Here is a 21187-nt window from a genome sequence, read left to right as displayed (position 1 = left end):
TTTTCTTTTGTTATGCATGTAATTAGAATGAGTGAAATCAGGTGAGGGCCTCTCTCCTGATTGGTGGGGTTTCTCTAAGGTGTGTGTCTCCTTCCTGACAGGAGGCCTGTACCACCTGGGGGCCACCCTTCTGTCTAGCAGCAGAAAGAGCTGTGATCCGGAACACACTAAGGAAGGAGCTGTACAAATAAGCCAGCACTGAGGCTGCCGGGCAGGTGTTCAGGCAGCGGGGGAGAGATTTTGGGAGATGAAGGGGAGAGAGATGGAAGCTAGAGAGAGGGGTTCCTCTTTGGGATTTCTGCTGCCAAACAGAGGAGAGCCGAGGAAGCCGGGAAGTTTCCATGGAGAAGGGATGTCTAGAGCTGCTGCCTTGACAGGGAGAGACATAGGTTAGCTGGGCTCCACCACTGAGGTGAGCAAGAGAGGTGGTTTCGTCCTGGCCTGCCTGAGGAGAGGTTCTGAGGCTAGCGTGAGGTGAGGGAGTTTGTGGAACCCAGCACTGGGCTTCACCTTTTTGCTTTTCCTCTTTTCACCAACCACAGCACCTCCTTATCTTGTAGCTAGGGGCAGCCACCAGCAGTAGGAAGAGAACCAGACCTCCCTGAGCCTCAGTCTTTTCCTCTGTGAAATGTGGCTTAATGATACCTCGCCCAGGGCGTTGTGAGAATCAGAGGACATAATGGAGGGGAGACTACCTTACGCTCTAGAGTGGACCTGCTGCCTCCATCCTATCTTCCTCCCTCTCCAGTCAGCTGGGCTGGTGAAGCAGCTGGGGGTGGGATGAAGGCGGTTAGAGCGGTGCTTTGCCCTTGCCCATCCTGTTGGTGGCCTGAAGGAACATTCTGGATTAGCAGACTGAGAAGGATTGGGGGGGGGTAAGTCTGTCCATTTTTTATTTTTATTTTTTGTTTAACTCCAACACCCTAAGTGAATCCCTGGGGTCATAGAGGTGGAAGGAAACCTACCCAAAATGAACAGAGCCCTGCTTGCTTTCCACACAAACCTCTGGACCTCTGCTGCTCTGTGACCCGTGCCACCCATCCCCTCCCCGCCCGTGTCCTCCTGACAGTGGACTGGTGGGGCTGGAGGGCAGGGGTGTGCACATGGGTCCCACCACAGTAGGGGAGGGGCGGGCTGGGGAGGCTCCCAGCTGGGACCTGACACAGATGAACAGACCAGAAGGCAAGGCCAATGCCTGCAGCCCACACTGTCACCCCAGAGCCAGTGACTAATAGTGGCAGAGGGTGGGGAAAGGAGAGTGCCGAGGGGGGGGAGGGGACAGGGAAGTGGGGAGCACCTGATCGGGTGCTGCTCTGGCCATCTGCCGTCCCCTCACACAGGCTCTATTGACTGCAGTTTGGGATTTGGAAGAGGGTTCTGGCTGGAGGACCAGGAGGCTTGTTGAAATGGAGTGTTTCCGAGGCTGCTGCTCCCCCGCTGCTCTTCTCACTGGCTTCCTGACCTCCAAAACGCTCCTTAAATATAACACTCTCAGCGCCTGACGACTCCCCTGCCTGAGCTTGGAGCTTTGATTCCCCAACGTGTGACTGCAGCACTGCTCTGCCCCAGTTTCGCCAGCTCCTGGAGGCACGCAGCTCTGCCCCGGTCCTGCGGCTCGCCTCTCCTTGGGAGGCACGCGCAGAATCCAGAAACTCGAGATAGAAGGGGAGCCTCAGGGATCATGTCCACTGTCTATTTTCTGCTCCACATAGGCTCCCTGTGACTTCCCAAGGTCACGAGGAGGCGTGAGCTTCTGGTGGTGGAAAGAGCCTCTGATGGGTGGGAGGCAGGGGGCTGAACTCTCCGGTGAGTTCGTGGGCTCACAGCTGCCAGGTTTCCCTTGGCCGAGGCCTTAGCTATCTGCCTAGTGGTATGCTCTGGTTCAAAGACCTCCCACGAGTCCCTACTTACGGATGAGGCAAAAAGCACCAATCCTGATTTTGTTGGCTTGAGAAAGGAACAGTACCAGGGTGGTGAGACCTTCAGGCTCGTAGGAGGCCAAGAGAAAGTCAAAGCAGCTAAAATCAAAAAGGTACTTTTTCTAACCTGCATTCCAAACCCAGGAAAGTTTGGAAGAAACCATTGTATTGTAGCGAGAGGTTTGGAGTGATACAACTCAAACCTTACGTTAATCAGATCTATAAACACAACACACTTGAGATTATCCATGAGGCTGGGAAGGCCAATTTTTTGAACTTAGGCTTTTGAAAATGCAGATAACACAAATTGTCCCCGTCAGCTCCTCCCCACCACCATCCTGCTGTCTCGTCCATTCTGCTCACAAAGATCCAAAGGAGAAGATTGGTGTCAGGCGTTTTCTAGTTACTTTATTTTTAAATTGTTTTTGCTAAATACTGAATAGCTATAAAGATTATTTATGAAACATTAAGTATGGGGGCGCCTGGGTGGCTCAGTCTGTTAAGCATCTGCCTTTGGCTCAGGTCATGGTCCTGGGGTCCTGGGATCAAGCCCCACATCGGGCTCCCCGCACAGCAGGGAGTCTGCGTCTCCTTTTCCCTCTGCCCCACCTCCCCGCTCGAGTTCTCTCTCTTTCTCTTTCGCTTGCTTTCTCTCTCTCTCTCTCTCTCAAGTAAATAAACAAAATCTTAAAAAAAAAAAAAGCGCATTATGTATAAAGCATACAAAAAGAAGAAACAATAAGCATGGTATTCTTACCTGTCCTGCTGATTCTGTCTTCCCCAGTCTTTAGAGGTGACCACCGTTCTGGACGCTGAGGTGGTCATTTGCTTGATTGTTCATCTTATGGATACAGGCTGTCTACTATACAGAATATGTGGATAGTCTGAGTACAGATGAGGTTGAGCACCTCTTGAATATATGAATACGAACTATCATGTTACGTGTTTGTTTTCTAGCTGCGCATGCATGGAATCATACCTGCATTCTTCACTGATTTGCTTTCTCTGTTCAGCATCGTTTCCGAGATTCATCCACTTGGTTGCACATGACAGTAATTGATAAATTTTCTGAATGTTAAATGCTATTCGCACTTTAAGAAAATCCCAGTTATTTATCCTTTCTGCTGTTGGTAGTCATTTGTTTCCAGGTCTTGGCGTTTGTTCCCGCAGACCGTGTTATTACACAGGGTGCTGTCTGATGGTTCTCCTGCACATCTCTTTTTTTTTTTTTTTTTTTTTTAAGCAGGCTCATAGCGGAGGAGCCTGATGTGGGGCTTGATCCCAGAACGCCGGGATCACGCCCTGAGCCAAAGGCAGACGCTTAACCGCTGTGCTACCCAGGCGCCCCTCTCCTGCACAGCTCTTAATGTGAGCTTCTTCAGTTGCTGGAATAGAGCCATTAGTTGTTAGGGGCTGCATTTCTTCAACTTTACCACGTACTACCAGATGGTTTGCTTAGATAGTTGAACCACGATACATGTCTACAAGCTCCTTTCCAACCTTTTTATTATTAGACTTTTTAACTTTTACCAATCAGATGGGTATGAAATGACATCTCATTGGCATTTTAGACTTGCATTTTCCGGAGTGCTAATGAGGTTGAGCACCTTTTTATATATTTATTGATCACTTCCTCTCCTGAAAGTGCTTATTCAAATCCCTTGTCTATTTTTCTAATTGTTTTTCTTTTTCTATTGATTTGTAGAATTTTTTTTAATATAAATTCTGTGAACACTTCCTTTTTTGGTTCCATGTGCTGCGAAAAGCTTTCTCCCAGAAAAACCTTGTCTTTTCTCCCCCTTTATGATCAGCTTTGATGATCACATGTTCACAGGTTTACTGTGGTTGACTTTCCTCAGCCTTCTCCTTTCTGGACATTGTGTGTGTGTGTGTGTGTGTGTGTGTGTGTGTGTGTGTGTGTGTGTGTGAATTGTTGAGGAACTCCCCAGGCAGCCGTCTGTGTGAGGATCAGTTGGTAATTATGATTTATCAGGGGAGATGGTTGTTCTCTGCCAAGGTTGAAGACGGGCATGCATGTGGGAGTTTCTTTTAGGCTCATTCTTAGGGTAAGGGTAAGCCAGCAGGGCCTCCTCTATGAGGTGATCTCCTTTCCCTTCTCACGTTGGTGGGCCTGTGGCGTTGTCTCTGTCTACCGTGTTCTGTGAGGTCCAGAAAACCAAGGCCCTGTTTCAAAGGTTCTACAAGGGCCTTCTCTAGAAAACATATCCATAAGGCTTTCTTTAATTTTCTGGGTTTCTGCCCTCACTAAATTTGTGGCCTCTAAGTATGTCTTACTGTTTTGATAGCTCATCAAGCATTTTAAAAGAATTTCCTCTTTTTTTTCTCCTTTCTAAATGTTTTATTTTATCCAGCATTTTTAGTTGTTTTTAGCAGGAAGGTTCCATCAGCATATCTAGTCTGCCATATTGCCAGAAATAGAAGTTGTTGGACTTTCATTTTTTTCTTAAAAATTCTTGCCCTTCCATGGGGCGCCTGGGTGGCTCAGCTGGTTGAGCATCTGCCTTTTGGTCTCAGCTCAGGTCATGATCTCAGGGTCATGAGATCGAGCCCTGCGTCAGGCTCTGAGCTCAGTGCAGAGTCTGCTTGTCCCTCTCCCTCTACTCCTCCTCCCGTGTGCTCTCTCTGTCTCTCTCTTTGTCAAATAAATGAATAAATAAAATCTTAAAAATAAATTCTTGCCCTTCCTGAAATACAGACCTCAAGGAGCAGCCAGATTGCAGAGTCAGGCAGAAGCAGGAGAATCGGAAGCACCTGCCTGACCATTAATCCTTGCATTCACCCCCAGAGTAATCTAGAATTATGTCAGTGCTGACAATTTACCGGTCAGGAAACTTTCCAAACCATACAAAACAGTCTGCCCTCTGTGAGAAGATCAAGGAGGGAAATACACTGAATGATGAATGTCTCTTCATCTTGCTTGGTCTTATTCTTTAATTTATTTCAAGGAAAGATAGCAATCCCATGGCTCTTTAAAGCCATATTTCGATCATGTTTTAAGATTTTCTTATGAACCATGAAAATGAGCCAGGTTCCAGAGCTCTGTGAAAAGCTCTGGTTTAAGAAACACGAAAGAGCCAAGGGGAATTTGAGGCAGATGATTGCCTCTCAACCCACTAGGCTCTCCTTTTCATGTTCTTTGCATCACATCCATACACTGATACCTAAGCAAGCTAACTCATCAGCATAGTAGAAAGAAGCAGCTCACTTGATATAGCACTTTTTTTTTTTTTTGGCCTGTTACCTGGATTCTTTTTGCCTTGGGAGCATGTGAGCCCTTATCAGTCAGCTTGTCTGATAGACTTTTTTTTTTTTTTTAATAAGCATACATCCTGATTAAGAGACTGGGTTTTGGGGTTGAACATGCTTGAGTTCAAGTTTCAAGCTTGCAGCTCGTTGGCTCTTTAGCATTAGGCAAATCTAGATGCTACACTTGTGAGTTTTCAACAGCACCACCTGAAAAATAACGATAGTCATTGCTTCATAATATGGATGTGAGAGTTAAATGAGACAGTGCAAGTAAAATGCTTAGCATGGCGCCTGACATAATATGCTCCCAATACATTCTTATGGATAGTTGCAAGGGAGTTTAAATAAATAATAAAAAAAAAAAACAGGTAAAGAGTAAAAGTTAAAGAATTTTAACATTATCGTAATGTGCATCCTGATGAAATATTGGAAAACTTTGATGCAGGTTTTATGTGTTACCTGTGATCAGAGCAGGTGGTGGGGCAGGATGAGAGGATCATCTGCCTAGAGTACTCTAAGTGCCGTTTGTCTCGGGGCTGGGATCATAGGTCCCAGGAGGCCCTTTGAATGAATCACCTAGGTTGTAAAGGAGAACTTGTGCATCCCTACAGTATCTCTGCTGCAGGTTCATAACTAAAGATGTGTTCAGGAGTCTCGAAAGCATTTCAGTGTTGTCTAGTCTGGGGACTGTGGATAGAGGGAAAGTCCACAGCCCCAGGCTGCTTTGGGAGGACCTCTCTTAAAGCTCTGGATCCCTCAAAGAGTGTTTCTGCTGGGCCATCTGGACACTGGAGGGAGACTGCAGTGTTCTAGTTAGGTTCAAATAAGGCCACTTCAGTTAACCACTTGCGAATAGTATGTACTGTATGTAAGCCCTCCTAAGTCAGTGGCAGGGGTGGGGATGGAGCTGAACATGATACAGGGTGCCTGCCTTCATGGAGTTTACCATCTAAAAAGAGGAAGGCGGGTAATAAACAAGTAATTGCAAGTACAGTGAGGATTACCAGTGGGGATCTTGCACTGCAGTTTTTCTTAAGAGTATCACCTTGGAGGGTCAGGTATAGACGATGTGCATATAACACGTACGGATGTCTATAGATGATTGCTTTGAGGCAAGTGTCAGGGTAAAGGCTTAATATGGTTCAGTTGAAGGTTGCTATTTCATAATTAATCTCCTCTTTGTTTGTTCTCACCCATCCACATTACTGACCCAGATAGTCCATAATCTAGGGGAGGACAAAAAAAAAAAAAAAAAGAATCAGACAGACAACCAGGGACGTTGTTGGGGATGGAACACAGTGGGCCCAGCTTGGAGGATTTTAAGAGCGAATTGTATGTTCTGGTTGAAGTTGAAAATCTCAGTGCCTCCTCCCTTTGATGCTCTGCCAGGTCTGAGTCTCCTTAGAGCCCTGTAGCCCTGATAAAACATTGTTTTGGTTCAGCACCGGGCCCTTGCAGCCACCTTAAAAGGATCCTCGGCCCCAGGTGACGGGGGCGCTGCTGGGCCACCTAAAGTTGCTGCCTCACCACACGCCCCAGAAGTGGTGGCAAAGCACTTTCCCCAGCAGGGGAAGAGAACTGTGTGTTCTGCGTGCTGTGAACGGCTTGGGATCTCACCGCCGAGCTCGCCCCGCCTTGCTGGGGAAAGGGTGAGAGAATTCTACTTAAGGTGGCCTTGAGCAGCTCGCCTTTGGACACCTAGGCACTAAACCCCCCAGCCTTTCAGGTCTGCTGGGCTTTGGATTCCTGACGTTACCTGGGGTCAGCGGGGGGGCCGCCCCCTGGGGTGTGGCATTTTAACCCTTGGCTGGATGTTAGGGAAGTGCCTGTCCTCCCGCTATTCCTGTCCCTCTCCTCTTCCTTCCCCGGGCATCACGTTGCTCACCCACTCACCCACCCTCTCCCTGACTTTCTGTCCCATCCCGGGACAAAACATGTGCTGTGTCTTTAAATGGGCGGAAGTGGCTGGCAGTGCTTTGCTTGGGTACTGCATTGATGAGGAGATTATATGGAGCTGCGGGAGCCGCCGCCTGGGGGAAGAGAGGTGCAGGTTCTGCTCGCTTCTCGCTCTCCTGCCGGGCTCTCCTTGGGTCCTTTCCCCGAGGCTGCTCTGAGCCGGCGGGAGGTGAGGGTGGGTGGGTGGCCGGTCAGCCTGCCTGTTGACAGCCACTCCGGGCTTGTTTTGCAGCCTGGCCAGCATTGCCCGTCCCCATCAGAAGCTGCCCTTGGCCTCCGAGCCCAGCGCGCAGGGGTCCTTCTGGCTGGCGCTTGCTCTCTCTCGCTTTCTCTGTCTTCTTTCTCTCTCTGTGTTCAAGTCACATTACATGGGATTCTGTTCTTTGGGGACTTCGTCATCTTTTCAAATATGTCCTGGGACCTCCGGAGCTGTCACGGGGATGCTAAGGACACGGTCAGTGGATTATCGTGCCTGTACTAATGAAAGGATTCAAGCTCTCCTGGTAAGTAGAGGAGGGATAAGGCACCTTCCTCTTCATCCTCTTTCTTCAACCCCGTCCTTGACCATGTCCCCCCCGGCACCTCGACATCCTCAAGAGGTCTCCATCACACAGGCCTGTCCCCCCAGACGGCCATCGAGGGGTCAGGAGGGGGGCCACACACTCTACAAAGTTGGGTTGGCCTCTCTGGCTCACCCCCGCTTCTGCACCGCTGCAGTATTTTCTACCAGCATCTTCCTGGGGGAGGGGTTTGGTGGAAGTGGGGGGGGGTGCTGTGGAGAGAAAGTGCGGCTGGAAAGAGTCTCCAACTTTGAGGGGCCTGTGCACCAAGGGAACTTGGTAGAGAAGGGTCCCTTTCACCAGGGCCTATGGGTCGTGTCAGGCTGGGGGTGGGTGCAGTGGTACCCTCCCCAGCCCAACAGCCATCCCCAGGGGCCTCGCTCACCCTGCTCCTTAGGGCACCCTCATCCTGGGAGGCAGGCTGTGATCTCCTAGAGGCTTCTCTCTGAATAGACAGTCAGAGGGCCAGGTTCCAACCTCTGGCATGCCTGGCGTCCGAAGCAGAGTGGATGGCCCCACCGCCATGCCGACCACAGGCACACACACAGACCTTGGGGTTTTGTCGGCGCCTCTTCCTAGGCCTAATGTTGGGACATGAAAGCCTCTTCTTGCTTGATGTATGAGGTAGCTGTGTGGTGGCCACAGACGTAGTCAGAGTATTTTTACCTTCCATTTTAAAAATAAAACCCTCACCTCTCCCTTTTTTCCTTTGAATCAGGTGGGTGGGTGAATTGGCTTTTTATCTGGTTGAGAAACTGGAGATTTTGCCTGGGAAACTTTGTCATCTCAGGGAATCTGGCACTCCCTGCAGGGTGGCGTGTGCTGCTCAGAGGAGGGGGAGGCGCTCTGGGCTGGGGAGGGCGCTTTCTCTCCTTGAGGGCAGCGGAGGGTGGGAGGAGGAGAGTTTGGGAAAGTTCCCTGCAGGGATGTGCCCTGCCTTCCTTGCGGCGGGGGAGCCATCCACCCCCGCAGTCCATGGTGGGACCATGGGAAGTGATCTCTCTGGCTTGGAGGTGGATTTCCGGAGTCAGGGTAGGTATTGAGCAGTTTAATGCATGGAGTCCTAGCCTGGCTCTGGGTTACATCTATCTTTCCAGAAACCCCTATCCACCCTAGGTTAAAGTCTGACAGAATTAATCTAGTCCAGCCCTCCTCCTTTAGGCAAGAGGATCCCTTAGTGGGTTTTGAAAAGCCACTTTGGGGAAAGGAAAGGGAGGAGCTAGTTCTTGTGAGCTTAACTCTTAAAGACTGTGAGGTCCTGAGGAATGGCAACCATCAGTGACCCCCACCCCCAGCCTGTAGTTTCTTCTCTTCAAGGTTTGGTATCACTCGCTCTTCTGTTTGGCTCTTGTGCTGGAAACCCCCCCTCTGGGGCCGAGGAAAGGAGGGACAGGTACTGCAGTGCCATCCCTGCTTTCTTGGGGCCCGGTTCCTTCTTCCTTCAGGGTTGGAAGGCATTAGCAGAGTCTGTTATCCCTGGGAATCCCAGGCCCAGTCAGCAGCATTTAGAGGTGCCCCTTTATTCCTCAGCAGAGCCAAGCTGGGCCTGTAACTTGGGCGAGGCCTGCAGGAAAGGCCCAAGTCCTGCTGGTGAGTGGGGACACTGGGCTCATCGTCGGAAATCACTCAGTGTCCTTCCCTGCCCCTGCTGTCAGCACGCCCAGGTTGGGACTGAGGGGTGCTTGGCTGTCTCTGACGATGAGACATCACTTTAACACAGAATGCTTCCTGCTCAGCCTGGGTTGGTCCCTCAGGGACATGCAGAGAGAGGTGCCTTTAAAAATCTGCCTTGAGTAGCTCTTGATGCATTTCAACAGAACAGTTTTATGCTGGGAACTGTACAACTGGAGTAACTTTGTCCCTTTCAGCCAAATAAAATATAGAAGGATGGGGAGGTTTTGCCACTGATGTCTGCCTAGATAGTGTTAGAGCCTATGATTCACTATTTCATTAGGTGTAGATATATTGATCCATTTTGGCCCAGGGGCCAGCCTTGCATTTGTGTTGTGAACATTTGGGCTTGAATGCGGCTCCCTTTGGTGGTATCCCATGTCAGCTTACTCTTCTCCTCTGTCAGCAGGGAGACCTGGTAGGAACAAGGTGACCAAATATATTGGCTGCCTTGTTCTGGGTAACATTATCTGCATATGGAGGAGGATGGAATTAACTAACTTCCTAGTGTTTGAGTCATTTCTAGAAACATTTCTGGAACGTCTACTGTGTGTTAGTGGCATAAAAAAATGATGGCTATGGGATGCCTGGGTGGCTCAGTCGGGCAAGGGTGTGTTGATCTCGGCTCAGGTCTTGATCTCATGGTCGTGAGTTCGAGCCCTGCATGGAGTTTGAGCCATGCCCAGCATGGAGCCTACTTAAAAAAATAAGTAAATAAAAATGACGATAATGCTGATAATAACAGTAATAATGGCAACTAACATGTACTGAGTGCCTACCACGTGTGAAGGACCACATTAAGCACTTTACAGGCGCTAAGTCCTGTAGAGCTCACGGCATTGTGCTCAAGAGCCTCATTTTACAGAGCAAGCAAACTGAGACACAGAGCGGGTGTACAATCAGGCATGGGGTTTGTGGGTAGTTTTCCCTTGTGATTCACCTGTTCTTGGTTGCCGTTCTGTAGTGTACTTTCCTCAGTATATAACAATACCGTGTACTGGCTTTTTGGGTTTTTACCCCGCTTTGTGGTCTCTTTGCCTTATGTTTATTTTGTTAGTTAGACTTTAAAAAGTGTAAGGAAATGCATTATCTTAATCGATCCTTACTCCAGGTCCATCAAGCGGCTGACATCTCCATTTCAGAGCTAGGGAAGCTGAAGTACAGAGTGCTAAAAGGTTTTGACTAAATTCCTGCAACTAGTTAGTGAAGAGGATGGGGTGCACTCAATCATACTTGACTATTCAGTTTTGCGACTACACCAGCAGCAGCAAGGTGTGTCTGCGTTAGACCTGCTTTCCCAGATGGCAGGGTCAAGGTCTACACATCAGCTCTTCATCTATCCCTACAATCTACAAATGTTGACCAAGTCATGATTATTTTCACAGTCCTGTGCTTAGGCATAGCAGGGGTTAAAAAATGTAAAGGGCATTGCCTCTGACTTCTAAGGATTGGTAGCTTCACGGGTAGAATGAGACCCAACCCCTTTATACACACACACCCCACATTCTACAAAACCAGTCAGTAAATGCTAAGGGACAGATACATGCAATGAACAACAAGCACTCTAGAAATTCAGAGGAGGCTGGAATTTGTTTCAGCTGGGTAGCAAAGATGCTTCCTGGAATCGTTGGCCCTTGAGTGGGGGTGTGAAGGCTGGCCAGTGTTAGGTAAGTAGAGGCTGTACTTTGTACAATGCTAACACCCCACCTCAGGGTGTTAAGAGGTTATCACGGGATGCTTTTGGGTGAAGCTGATCAAGGTACGTGTCTGTGATTGACAAGTGGCTGGATGACGAGAGAGAAATCCTCCCGTTATTCAGCCTCCCCTTTGTCAGGGGCTTTAGACTCTCTCAAAAGATGATCCTGTGATTGTCTCCCTATAACTTGGTGTGCAAGGTAAGGGCAGCGGTGGAGGAGAGACAGAGGAGGTGACACTTGCAAACACATAGGACTCTGCCAAAGCAGAGCCGTGGAACACACGCAATTTGGAAGCCATGTGATGTTTTAAAAGAACAATTCAGGGGCGCCTGGGTGGCTCAGTCGGTTAAGCGTCTGCCTTTGGCTCAGGTCATGATCCAGGGTCTTGGGATCGAGCCCCGCAGGGAGCCTGCCTCTCCCTCTGCTTGATGCTCCTCTTGCTTGTGCCGCTCGCTCCCACTCTCTGACAAATAAATAAATAAAATCTTTAAAAAATAAAGAATAAAAAAATCAGAGAACAGTTCAGTCCTCCTTAGGTTCTATGTGGTTATTTCTTCATTTTGGGGGGGGGTGTGATGTAAAGATATCCCTAATTCCTGTAGGGCTTCAGAACCTCAAACGCCAAGAAGATCTCCAGTTTCGTGGGGCTGCTCCGTGGACAGATCATTTTGGTCACCATAGGACTTGGCAGACTGTGGTGACATCTGTCTTGCTTCTCTGTCCTTGTGTCCTGGTCCTCACATCTGCTGGGGTTGGTGGGTGCAGTCTCCACAGAGCCTGGAGGCTCCGGCAGACCTTCAGGAAAGTCCGTGTGCTGCAAGAATCCCATTCCGGGAAAACAAGAGTAAAGAGAGCATAGTTCTTGACACATGGAAGGGGAGGCATTTCTGTGGCCAGGCCGTGGTCCACAGAGGAGAGGAATTTTGAGCTTCTCTTTGTGTTTGAGTGGGTGAGTGAGCATTCGTGCTACTTTCACACTGTTTATTTAAGAATATGAGTGCTGTGTGAAGGAACCTGCTCGCTTATGTCCTCAGCAGTAGCTGGGACAGGATTCATTTTTGCATTCCTCCATGTTTCATGGAGCGTTGTGGTCCGCCATATTTCATTAGCTACCAAAGGTCAATTGTCTAGTATGCTTCCCCACCCCCCCCTTCAAATCTGTTAACAAAAAGAACGCTTTGCTTCTTCAGCTCTGGTTTCGGCCCGTGAAGGAAGAAATGGGTGAGGTTGCAAGCGAGGCTTTAAATTAGACATAAGGAAAAAGTTTGGAATTTCAGTCTCTGGAGTGTCCAGATCTGGTCAGACATTTATGTTCCGAGGTTTTTCGTGAGAGATTTTCTCTAGAGGAGGAGGAGGAAGGCCTGTATATGGCCTCCTTTAGAGCCAGGCTTCGCGGTTATTCAGACGTTTGCCAGAAGGTGAGCTGCAGTGAAGGTCGGGGTCCGTCGGTAGCTTGAGATTCTGAGGGCCAGCTTGTGAATCTGCACCTTGTAACCACCTCCTCACCTGCCGTGTGGCCTTGCTAGGTGACTTCTGTTTGCCTTGGGTGGTAGCTGTTTCGAAAGGGGGATTAAATGACAGTGCTGGGCAGATTAGTTGGGCTCTCAGCTTCCTTTTCACTGGTGGTTTAGAGAAAGGCTGCAGCCCTTAGAGAGCGGTGGCTTGTGATGTGGACTCTTGGTGTACTTCTTTAGCCAGCAGGAAACACTGAACCTTCATTTGGAAGTATTAAATACTCATTTACAAACATCGCCCAGCGGGCACACCCTCTTGCTAGCAAGTGTGAGATTGACTGTATGATTTGGTGGGATGGGAATGGGGAGTTTTCCCATGGTCTGTTAAATCCAGGGCACGGAGTGCTGGTCATCTAAGCATTGAAATCCCATGAGTGATCAGGACGGCTCAGGGCACTGACCGGGTCTTCTGACTTTACAGATTTTTTTTTTTTTTTTTAAAAGGACAGACCTTTCCCTGGGAGCTGCCCCTGGCTTGAGATGAGCAGCTGTAACCATGATTTTTTGTGGTGGTTCTGGTCACCATCCTTATTATTTTAAGAAGAAAGAAATTTACTGTATTAGAATGTGAGATGGTTGGCAGAGATTGTGTCAAAACAAATCAGATTACGAGTGTGGCAGTCCCCCCGCTTATCTGTGGTTTTGCTTTCCTGAGGTTTCAGTTACCCACGGCCAGCTGTGGGGTGGAGACAGGTACTCCTCCTTCTGATAGATCCTCAGTGGGTCAGTAGTAGCCTGACACTACGCCATGACGCCTCCGTCATTCACTTGATTTCATCTCATCACATAGGCATTTTATCATCTCATATCATCACAAGAAGGGTGAGTACAGTAAAATAAGATACTTTGACAGAGAAAGAGAGAGAAAGACCACATTCATACAACTTTTATGACAGTATAATCGTTCTCTTTCTTATTACCGTGAATGTCTTACTGTGCTTAATTTATTAATTAAACTTTATCATAGGTTTGTATGTATTGGAGAAAGGATAGTGTGTGTGTGCGCGTGCACGTGCCTCTGTGTGTGTGTGTGTGTGTGTATGTATATATAGGGTTTGATACTACCTGTGGTTGCGGGTGTCCACTGGGGGTCTTTGAATGGATCACTCACACATAAGGGGTACCACTGTGCTTGAGGTTCTCTGTTCTGGCTCAAAACCCTTCCTCCTGGCCATTAGGAGACTTACTGCCATTGAATTTTATTGCTGGAAGAGATGATTTAGGGTTTCTCATGAAAGAACGTGGAGAAGAATGCTTCTAATCCCTTGTCCAGAAGACTGGGTATTTGTTTCCTAAATGAGTTACGGTGAAAGGATGGGTTAACTAGCTATTGCAAGATGTTTTTATGTGTATTTATCCTTAACTCTGTTCTTTGGTTTATATTTGCAGAAAGACATTAAATTAAACTGGATAGGCTAGGTTATGCTATGATAGCAACTGCTGCCCCCCCTCCACGCACAAAGTCAGTAGCTTCACTCACAGTAGGTTAGCTCTTGAGCACTGCAGGTACCCTGGAGGCTCTGGAGAAGACCTCTGTGAGGCACGGCGGGTGGCCCAGTGATGCAGGCTGTGGAGTTTTCTGGTACCTCCTCCATAGTCACCATAGAGGTCAGGAGAGCCTGGCCCTTCAGGACTTCTCCTTGGAAGCAAGCATGCTGTCATTGCCCTTCAGCATGATCCCCGGCTAGCCACGTGGCCCTGCCTGACCGCAGGAAGTCTGGGAACCAGGAAGCTTCTGAAGGGCAAAGGAGAGGAGAACCAAGAGTCTCATTGAGCACCCGTCATGGGGACCATAGCTGCTTTTCTGGAAGAGTGGCCACGGACCCACTTGCCTTTTTAAGACGCGATGGCGGTTTTCTTGCTGCCTGTAGAATAAAGGTCTTGATTTGAGATGTCATGGAAGACGTTGTGCAACCTAAGGCCAGGGGTCAGCACACAAACGCCGCAGGCCAAGTTCAGCTTGCTGCCTGTTTTTATACAGATTGCAAGTGAAGTATGTTTTGTTGCTTTTGGTTTTTACATTTTTAAATGGTTGAGAAAAATCAAGAGAAGAGTAATATTTCATTGACATGTGAAAATTATATGAAATTAAGGTTTCAGTGCCCTTAAGTAAAGTTTTACTGGTATACAGCCACACTCATTTGTGGATGGCAACGTCTGTGGCTGCTTTCGTGGTAACGGGGTCAGGGCGGAGCAGTTGCGACAGAGACCTGTGGCCCACAAAGGTAAAATATTTATTATCTAGTGCTAGACAAAGTTGCTGCCCCCTGGTTTATTTAGACAGATAAAGATGCCTCTCAAATGCAACAAAGTGATATGTTTTTACTGGTTACTTTGTCACATTCTAAGCACTGTAATAGTGATCCTGATGATAAGGATATCAGTGTAGTAGCTAATACTTAACATGACAGCTTGCTATATCACATATATCTTAAATGTTTTCTATATATTAATTCCTAGAAGTTTTTGAGCTATATATTATTATGGTGTAGATTTTACCGAGTAGTAAGCCGAAGCACAGAGGGGTTAAGTAATTACCCCAAGGTCACAGAGCCCAAAAGTGTTCGAGCTGGCAGTCTGACTGCAGAGTTCACACTCTTCACCACTGCAGTTATAAAGCAATTGGAAGACAGGTCTTTGCCCGTGAGAAGAGAGAAGACAAATACCCATGAAAAGTTAGAGGAATTTGTCAAGGTAATTTATGAAGGCATTTAATGAATACAAATCGTAACTACAGAGGTGGGCAAGAACAGAGAGGAGGAGAGCAGATAAATGGAGAAGGGCTTGAATTGAGGAGGTGGGATGTGGGTTGGTCCTTGAAGGATGGAAGCCACTGAGATTTCAAGAGAGTTGAGGGGGGCTCTCTCAGGCAGGGAAGAAGCAAGAGCTAGACAACAGAAACCAAAGTGAGGCCCTGGTTGGGGAGGGGGAGAGCTGCGTGGTCTGGTCAGAACAGAGGGGTGCGTGGAGTTCACACGGTAAGACAGTTTTCACGTACAGACAGCCTTACAGGTGAGGCAAGGGCGTGTGGGGTTACGGGACTCAGCTGTGAAGCCCTCGGGCTCAGGATGGCCAGAGAGGATGGCAGTGCGTTTTGCAGCTTGAGGGCAAGATGTTCTGGGGGGGAGAACTGGAGAATAAGTGCCTGGTTTGGAAGCAGGCAAGAAGAATAGGGTTACAAATTACAACAGTGTTTCTGTGAGCAAGCCAGCCTGCCTGCCTGCCTTCCTTCCTTATCTCATGTAACCCTCACACAAATCTACGGGAAAGGTGGTATTTATCAGGAAACTGAGTCTCAAAGAGGTTTAAGTAACAGACCCAAGAGCCCATGGCAGAACTGGGATGAGACTGAGAATGTCTGCTTCTAAAGCCTGTGCCCTTAACCTGTACGCTCTAGTCCTTGACTTCAGGAGAAAAGGAGTGTTTATTTGGTAGAAGTTTGGAGCTTTAAACTTAACAATTCAGAAAGGGTTTGCCGTGGGGGTGGGGCAGTCTTTCTGGGGAGTGGTGCTCTCTGGATCAGGTGATCATACAGGAGAATAGTTTTGCAGTGTACTCACCCCCATGCTGAGCCATGTCCCTAGTCATTGCTGATCTGGTGGCTTCACTTGGGTCTGGGTCAGGGTTTATTTAAAAAAAAAACCAAAAAACCTTAAAAAAAACTTGAAAAAAATTTGTGAAATGTATCCTGCATCTAAAAGAAAGTATATAATGTATCTGTACAGCTTAAAAGAGAGTGAAACATGGTTCACCATCCAGTGAAGCACTGTAACTGTACTTAAATATTTGAAAGCCCTTCAGTTTGTCTGTTTGATAAGATTTATGAAAACATTCAAAGGCTGGGAGGACAAGCCCCAGAAAATGCAGATCTTGGGAGCTGAGCACTGCCGGGGCTCCTGAGTTGGGCGAAGGGCTCTTCCCCGTGGAGGAGTAGGTTAGGCTTCTCAGGCAGCGCCTCTTTGTTCTAACGCTGACAAGGATGGCTGCCCCATCACTGGGCGGGAGAAGGGGGAAGCTCCCTCCCTTCAGCTCTGTGGGGGACCCTAAGAGACAGGTGTGGGTGGTTCTGCTCCTTTCTAGTTGCGTGATGCCAGCTAGGCAAGTTACCTGCTCTGTCAAGCCTTGATTTTCTCATCTATAAAATGGGGCTAATCACTCCTGCCTTCAAGGGCTGTTATAAGGATTGGGAGGATTAATGGAGATAAGTCCCCAGAATGTGCTCAGGAGGAGGCCTGGCATCATGTTGTAGCCACCTTACAAATGTGACACCACTATTACCATTTTCATTGTCTTATGTTTGACACTGTTCAGAGAGAGCGTGGTCATAGCCTTGCTCCCCGCATACTTAAAATCCACAATTGTTACTCATGCCCTAGATAGATACAGAGAACTCTGATCAGTATCTTCCCCGGAGTAGCCGGGAAAGGATAGTCTTAGGCCACTATCAGTCAGTTTTACTCCTTTCAACTTAACAGCCTCCCAAATCATATATTTTAGTCTCGTTGCTGAAACTCTCCTGTCTTCCCTCCCCCATGGATATGGTCGCTTGGTCACTTAAGGAACCTGGAGCTTGTTCTACCCCTCACTGAGCGTGTGGCCTTTGGCAAGGCACCAGTGTCCTCATCGCTGAGATGACAGTTGAGATTAGAGCAGAGATTTTATCTCTTTCCGGATCCCCATGGATTTCAGGGCTGAAGATCTCTGGAGTATAGGACCCTTTCATATTATCCTTAAGTTCCCACTGGATTCTCTTCGTCCTCTTTTTAATTGTTTATTCATCTGTTTACGCGGACATTTCTGGAGCACCCACTCGGCTGGTGGTAGAAACAGGAAGATGACTGGAACTGGTACGGGCCCGAGGGTGGGGGTGGGGATTGCCTCAAGGAGTAGGGGAGCCAGACCTGGACTCCCTTCTCTCTGTAGGGTCTCACCAGCACTGCCTGTTACAGGAAAATTCCACAGAGGGACTTGCATACCTCTCCTGCTGTAGTGCAAATAGATTTATCTTCCAGTTAAGATCTTTTTTTGGACCCATTCTCCTGAGACTGGGAACCTTACTGTTTCATAATAGCTTCCCTGCAGCGACCTCAACTTTTTATGCCTTACTGGATGGTCATAATTGATATCCGGTGGCATTATGACATGACATGCAAAACCCCTTTGTTTTCCAGAGGCTCAACTTAACAAACCTTAAGATGCAAATTTTGGGAACTCTGACCTTTGGGCTTTTGAAGGTGATCTGCCCTGCTTGGCTCTGCACATTATTATTAATTTTTTTTCACCATCTTTTTGGTCTGAAGTGTACCTTTTAAAAATGTATTTATGTATTTAGCCTCTGTTGACTCTGACTTGTTCAAATGACTTTTTTAAAGCCCTCTGATTTCATAAGCCAAGTGTTTTCTATTTCATTTTCTTGCCTTCTTTGATATAAACAAGCAAAGTCAATTTGTGCTCTCGTGACGCGTACTGGTAAGAGGTGCTAACCACTGCCATTCAGCTGTCGAGCAGTCTTTGTACGAACCATTACGTTTATAGCAGCAGTGACTGCGCCCTCCTTTTTACAAAAATCTGGACTCAGAGCAGGACTCTGCTCTGTTAAATGCTGAGACTGTTGTATATGCAACTATAGAATTGATTTTTCTTTTTTCTTCTTTTTTTTGGGGTTGAGATTTATTTATTTATTTTAGAGTGGGGGAGGGGCCAAGGGAGAGGGAGAGAAAGATCTCAAGCAGACTCTGCACTGAGCACAGAGCCAGATGCAGGGCTTGGTCTCATGGCCCTGAGATCACAACCTGAGCTGAAACCAAGAGTTGGATGCTTCACTGACTAAGCCATTCAGATACCCTGGTTTTTCTTGTTTACTGCAAGTCTTAACTTCTTTCTCTGGCTATATTCTCTGATGTATATTTCTAGGCATCAGTTAGGGACCACTTTGATGCTAGTCGTTTGTACTAAATAGAATTAGTAATTGTCCCCAGTCACAAAAGACCTCTTGCCACCCATGCCAGGAGAAGGACTGTTCACTCCAGGTCCACACCTCTCTCTGTGTTTCCTCACTGCCTGAGCTCACTGCACGGGAAGCACATCTGTAATAGTCTCCCCAACAACCTTCTCTTCCTGTCCTTCTGTCCTAGTCATTCACTTTGGAAGCTTTGAGCTGTTTTTTTCCTTGTTCTTCCTCGTTGTCCACATGGTGAGTTCTCTTTTTGCAGAGTCTCTGGTTTGTCCTTTGCCCTTTCCCATGTGGCTTACTGCCACTGTCTGAATTCATAACCTGCCGTGTCTTGCTTGGTCTATTGCAGTAGCCACCTGGCTGGTCTCTCCTCTTCCTCCTCCTTCTCCTCCTTCTTTTTCTTTTTTTTTTTTTAACTTTCTTAAGATACAATTCACATGCCACACAACTACCTCATTTAAAGTGTACAGTTCAGTGGGTTTTAGTATATTCACAATGTATGCAACCATCACCACAGTCAGTCTCAGAAAGAAGCTCTGTGAGTTCCTTTTAGCCAAGACACCCCCCACCCCCCCGCAACCCTCCCATCCCAGCCCTACCTAGGCAACTACTGATCTGCTTTCTGTCTCTGTAGATGTAGATTCTCCTGTTCTGGACTTTCACAAATGGGATCCTAAATCTATGTGGACTTTTGTGACTGGCTTCTTTCACTTTGTATAATGTTTTCAAGATCCATGTAAGTAGTAGCGGGTATTAGCACTTCATTCCTTTATTATGGCTGAATAATCTCATCTCTTGGAACATGTGGGTCCATTGATCATTCAGCCATCCTACAGGTCTGATTTCCAACCCTTCTTCAAAAAACTGAACTTGGCTCCTAGTAACCTACAAAATAACAGGTGACACCCTGGCTATGGCACTCAAGGCCTTCCCCATTCTCGCTCCCTCGTGAGCGTCCAGCCTCATCATCACTCCAGGTTTCCATGGGCTCTCTGCCCTGCCATCCCGACACACTTTCCCTTTGTAAAGCATGTCACACACATACCTTTTCATGTCCCTGCAGTTTTTGGTTATGCTGTCCCTTTGCTTATGCTTCTCCCATTTATCCTTACAGAATTATCTTTATTTTCACCTTCTCGAAGAAGTCAATCCCAGATTTATCTCATCCCCAGATAGGAATTAATTAGTCCTTTTCCATTCTCTGTGCACTTTGCTTGGAGCCCCATAATTTCGGTCTTGGATTAAACGTCATTCTGTCTTTTCTAACATATTAAATCTTTTCTGAGAAGAGAGAGGCATTCCAATTTTTGTTTTATTTTCTGGTACTTTCTACAAGGATTTACACATAGTGGGTGCTCAAAAAAATATATGCTGGATAACTGATTGCCCTCTTGGATTTGTATAGTCCTTTTGCTTTTCAGAGTTCTTTTACATACTACTTGTCTTCTGAAAATCAGAATTAAAGAACTTTTTTGACAAAAAGATAAAGAACATTTTTGAGAAAAAAAATTGTCGGTAGTTTTAACTTATTTGAATATATGTGTTTTTGGTTTTTGGTTTTTTGGTTTTTGGGGTTTTTTTGCAGCACCCATTGTCTCTGGGTATTATAGAAAAATCAGAAAATATAAAGTGAAAAAGAAGTCAGTCATAATACTGTCCCTCAATGATAATCACTATTAACATTTTGGTTTATATCCTTCGAGCTATTTTTTTTCTATATAAACTCTACAAATAAAGGTAAAGATAGATGAAACTTAAAAATAATTCATTCTGTACACTGTTCTGAAATCCTTTAATAGCACCTATCTCTCTCTAATAATATGTATCAATTTCTGTAATTATGTTTCAGGGATAGCATTGCAAAGATGTATTTGTCCATTTTCCTTTTCGACACTAAGATTAAAAATAACGTGCTAACATTCTTCAGATAAATACCTAGAAGCCAGATTTCTAGGTCAACGGCTTTTAATGACGAGTGCCAAGTTGCCCTTTGGAAAGGTTGTTCCAGTTTACACACCCACCAGCAAGTTCCTCCCCTTGTCCTTGCCTGCCTTGGCATTACCATTCTTTTTAGTCTTTGCCCATCTGATACTCCACAAGTGGTATCTCGGAGTTACGTTCATTTGCATCTCTTTGATCATTGGTGACATGCTTTTAATTTCCTTATTACCCATTTATATTTCTCCTGTGAAATGCCTTTTTTGTTCTCTGCCCACCTTCCTGTTGAGGTGTTTGTCTTTTTCATTGTTCTGGACTCCAGTATAATAAGGTTGTTAACCCTTAGTCATGCGTGTTAGAAATTTTCCCTGGATCGTGTGTCTTTTAACTTCAGGCTGTTTTCGGCACACAGAAGGGTGTTTGTTTGAATGTGATCCAGTTAATCACTCTTGCCCTCCATGGTTTCTGGGTTTGGCATTATTCATAGAAAGTTCCTCCCAACCATAGCCATATACGCATTCACCTCTGCTTTCTTCACGTCCTTTGTATTTAATACATTGGTCCATTTTGATATAAAATTGTATGTTACAAGTCATGGGCCTAGAGGGGAATGTGATCGGTCTCACCATTTTGCCAGCAGCACAGCGCCAGGTAGATGAGTCCCTCTCTTCCAGAGTATGATAATCTTCCACTTCCCATCAGTCACCACATT

General features: G+C 46.8%; 1 protein-coding gene across 7 annotated transcripts in view; it reads left to right on the top strand.

Annotated features, from left to right (window-relative positions):
- The window catches only part of GRAMD1B (GRAM domain containing 1B), a 232138-nt gene that overhangs the window by 132829 nt on the left and 78122 nt on the right, over positions 1-21187 (top strand). The window contains exon 1 of one of the 7 annotated variants that reach the window (XM_045798012.2): positions 1281-7645. The exons of the other annotated variants lie outside the window; for them this stretch is intronic. Within the exon in view, the coding sequence (XP_045653968.2) occupies positions 7623-7645 (23 nt within the window). The 5' untranslated portion in view covers positions 1281-7622. Of the gene's footprint in view, positions 1-1280; positions 7646-21187 lie in introns of those variants that run through there. 7 annotated transcript variants of the gene reach the window in all.

This window comes from Ursus americanus, chromosome 16, assembly GCF_024610735.1.
Source record: "Ursus americanus isolate L20-20 chromosome 16, mUrsAme1.1.p, whole genome shotgun sequence".
Lineage (NCBI taxonomy): Eukaryota > Metazoa > Chordata > Mammalia > Carnivora > Ursidae > Ursus > Ursus americanus.
The sequence above is the reverse complement of the archived record's forward strand: the minus strand, read 5'-3'. Positions and strand labels throughout refer to the sequence as shown.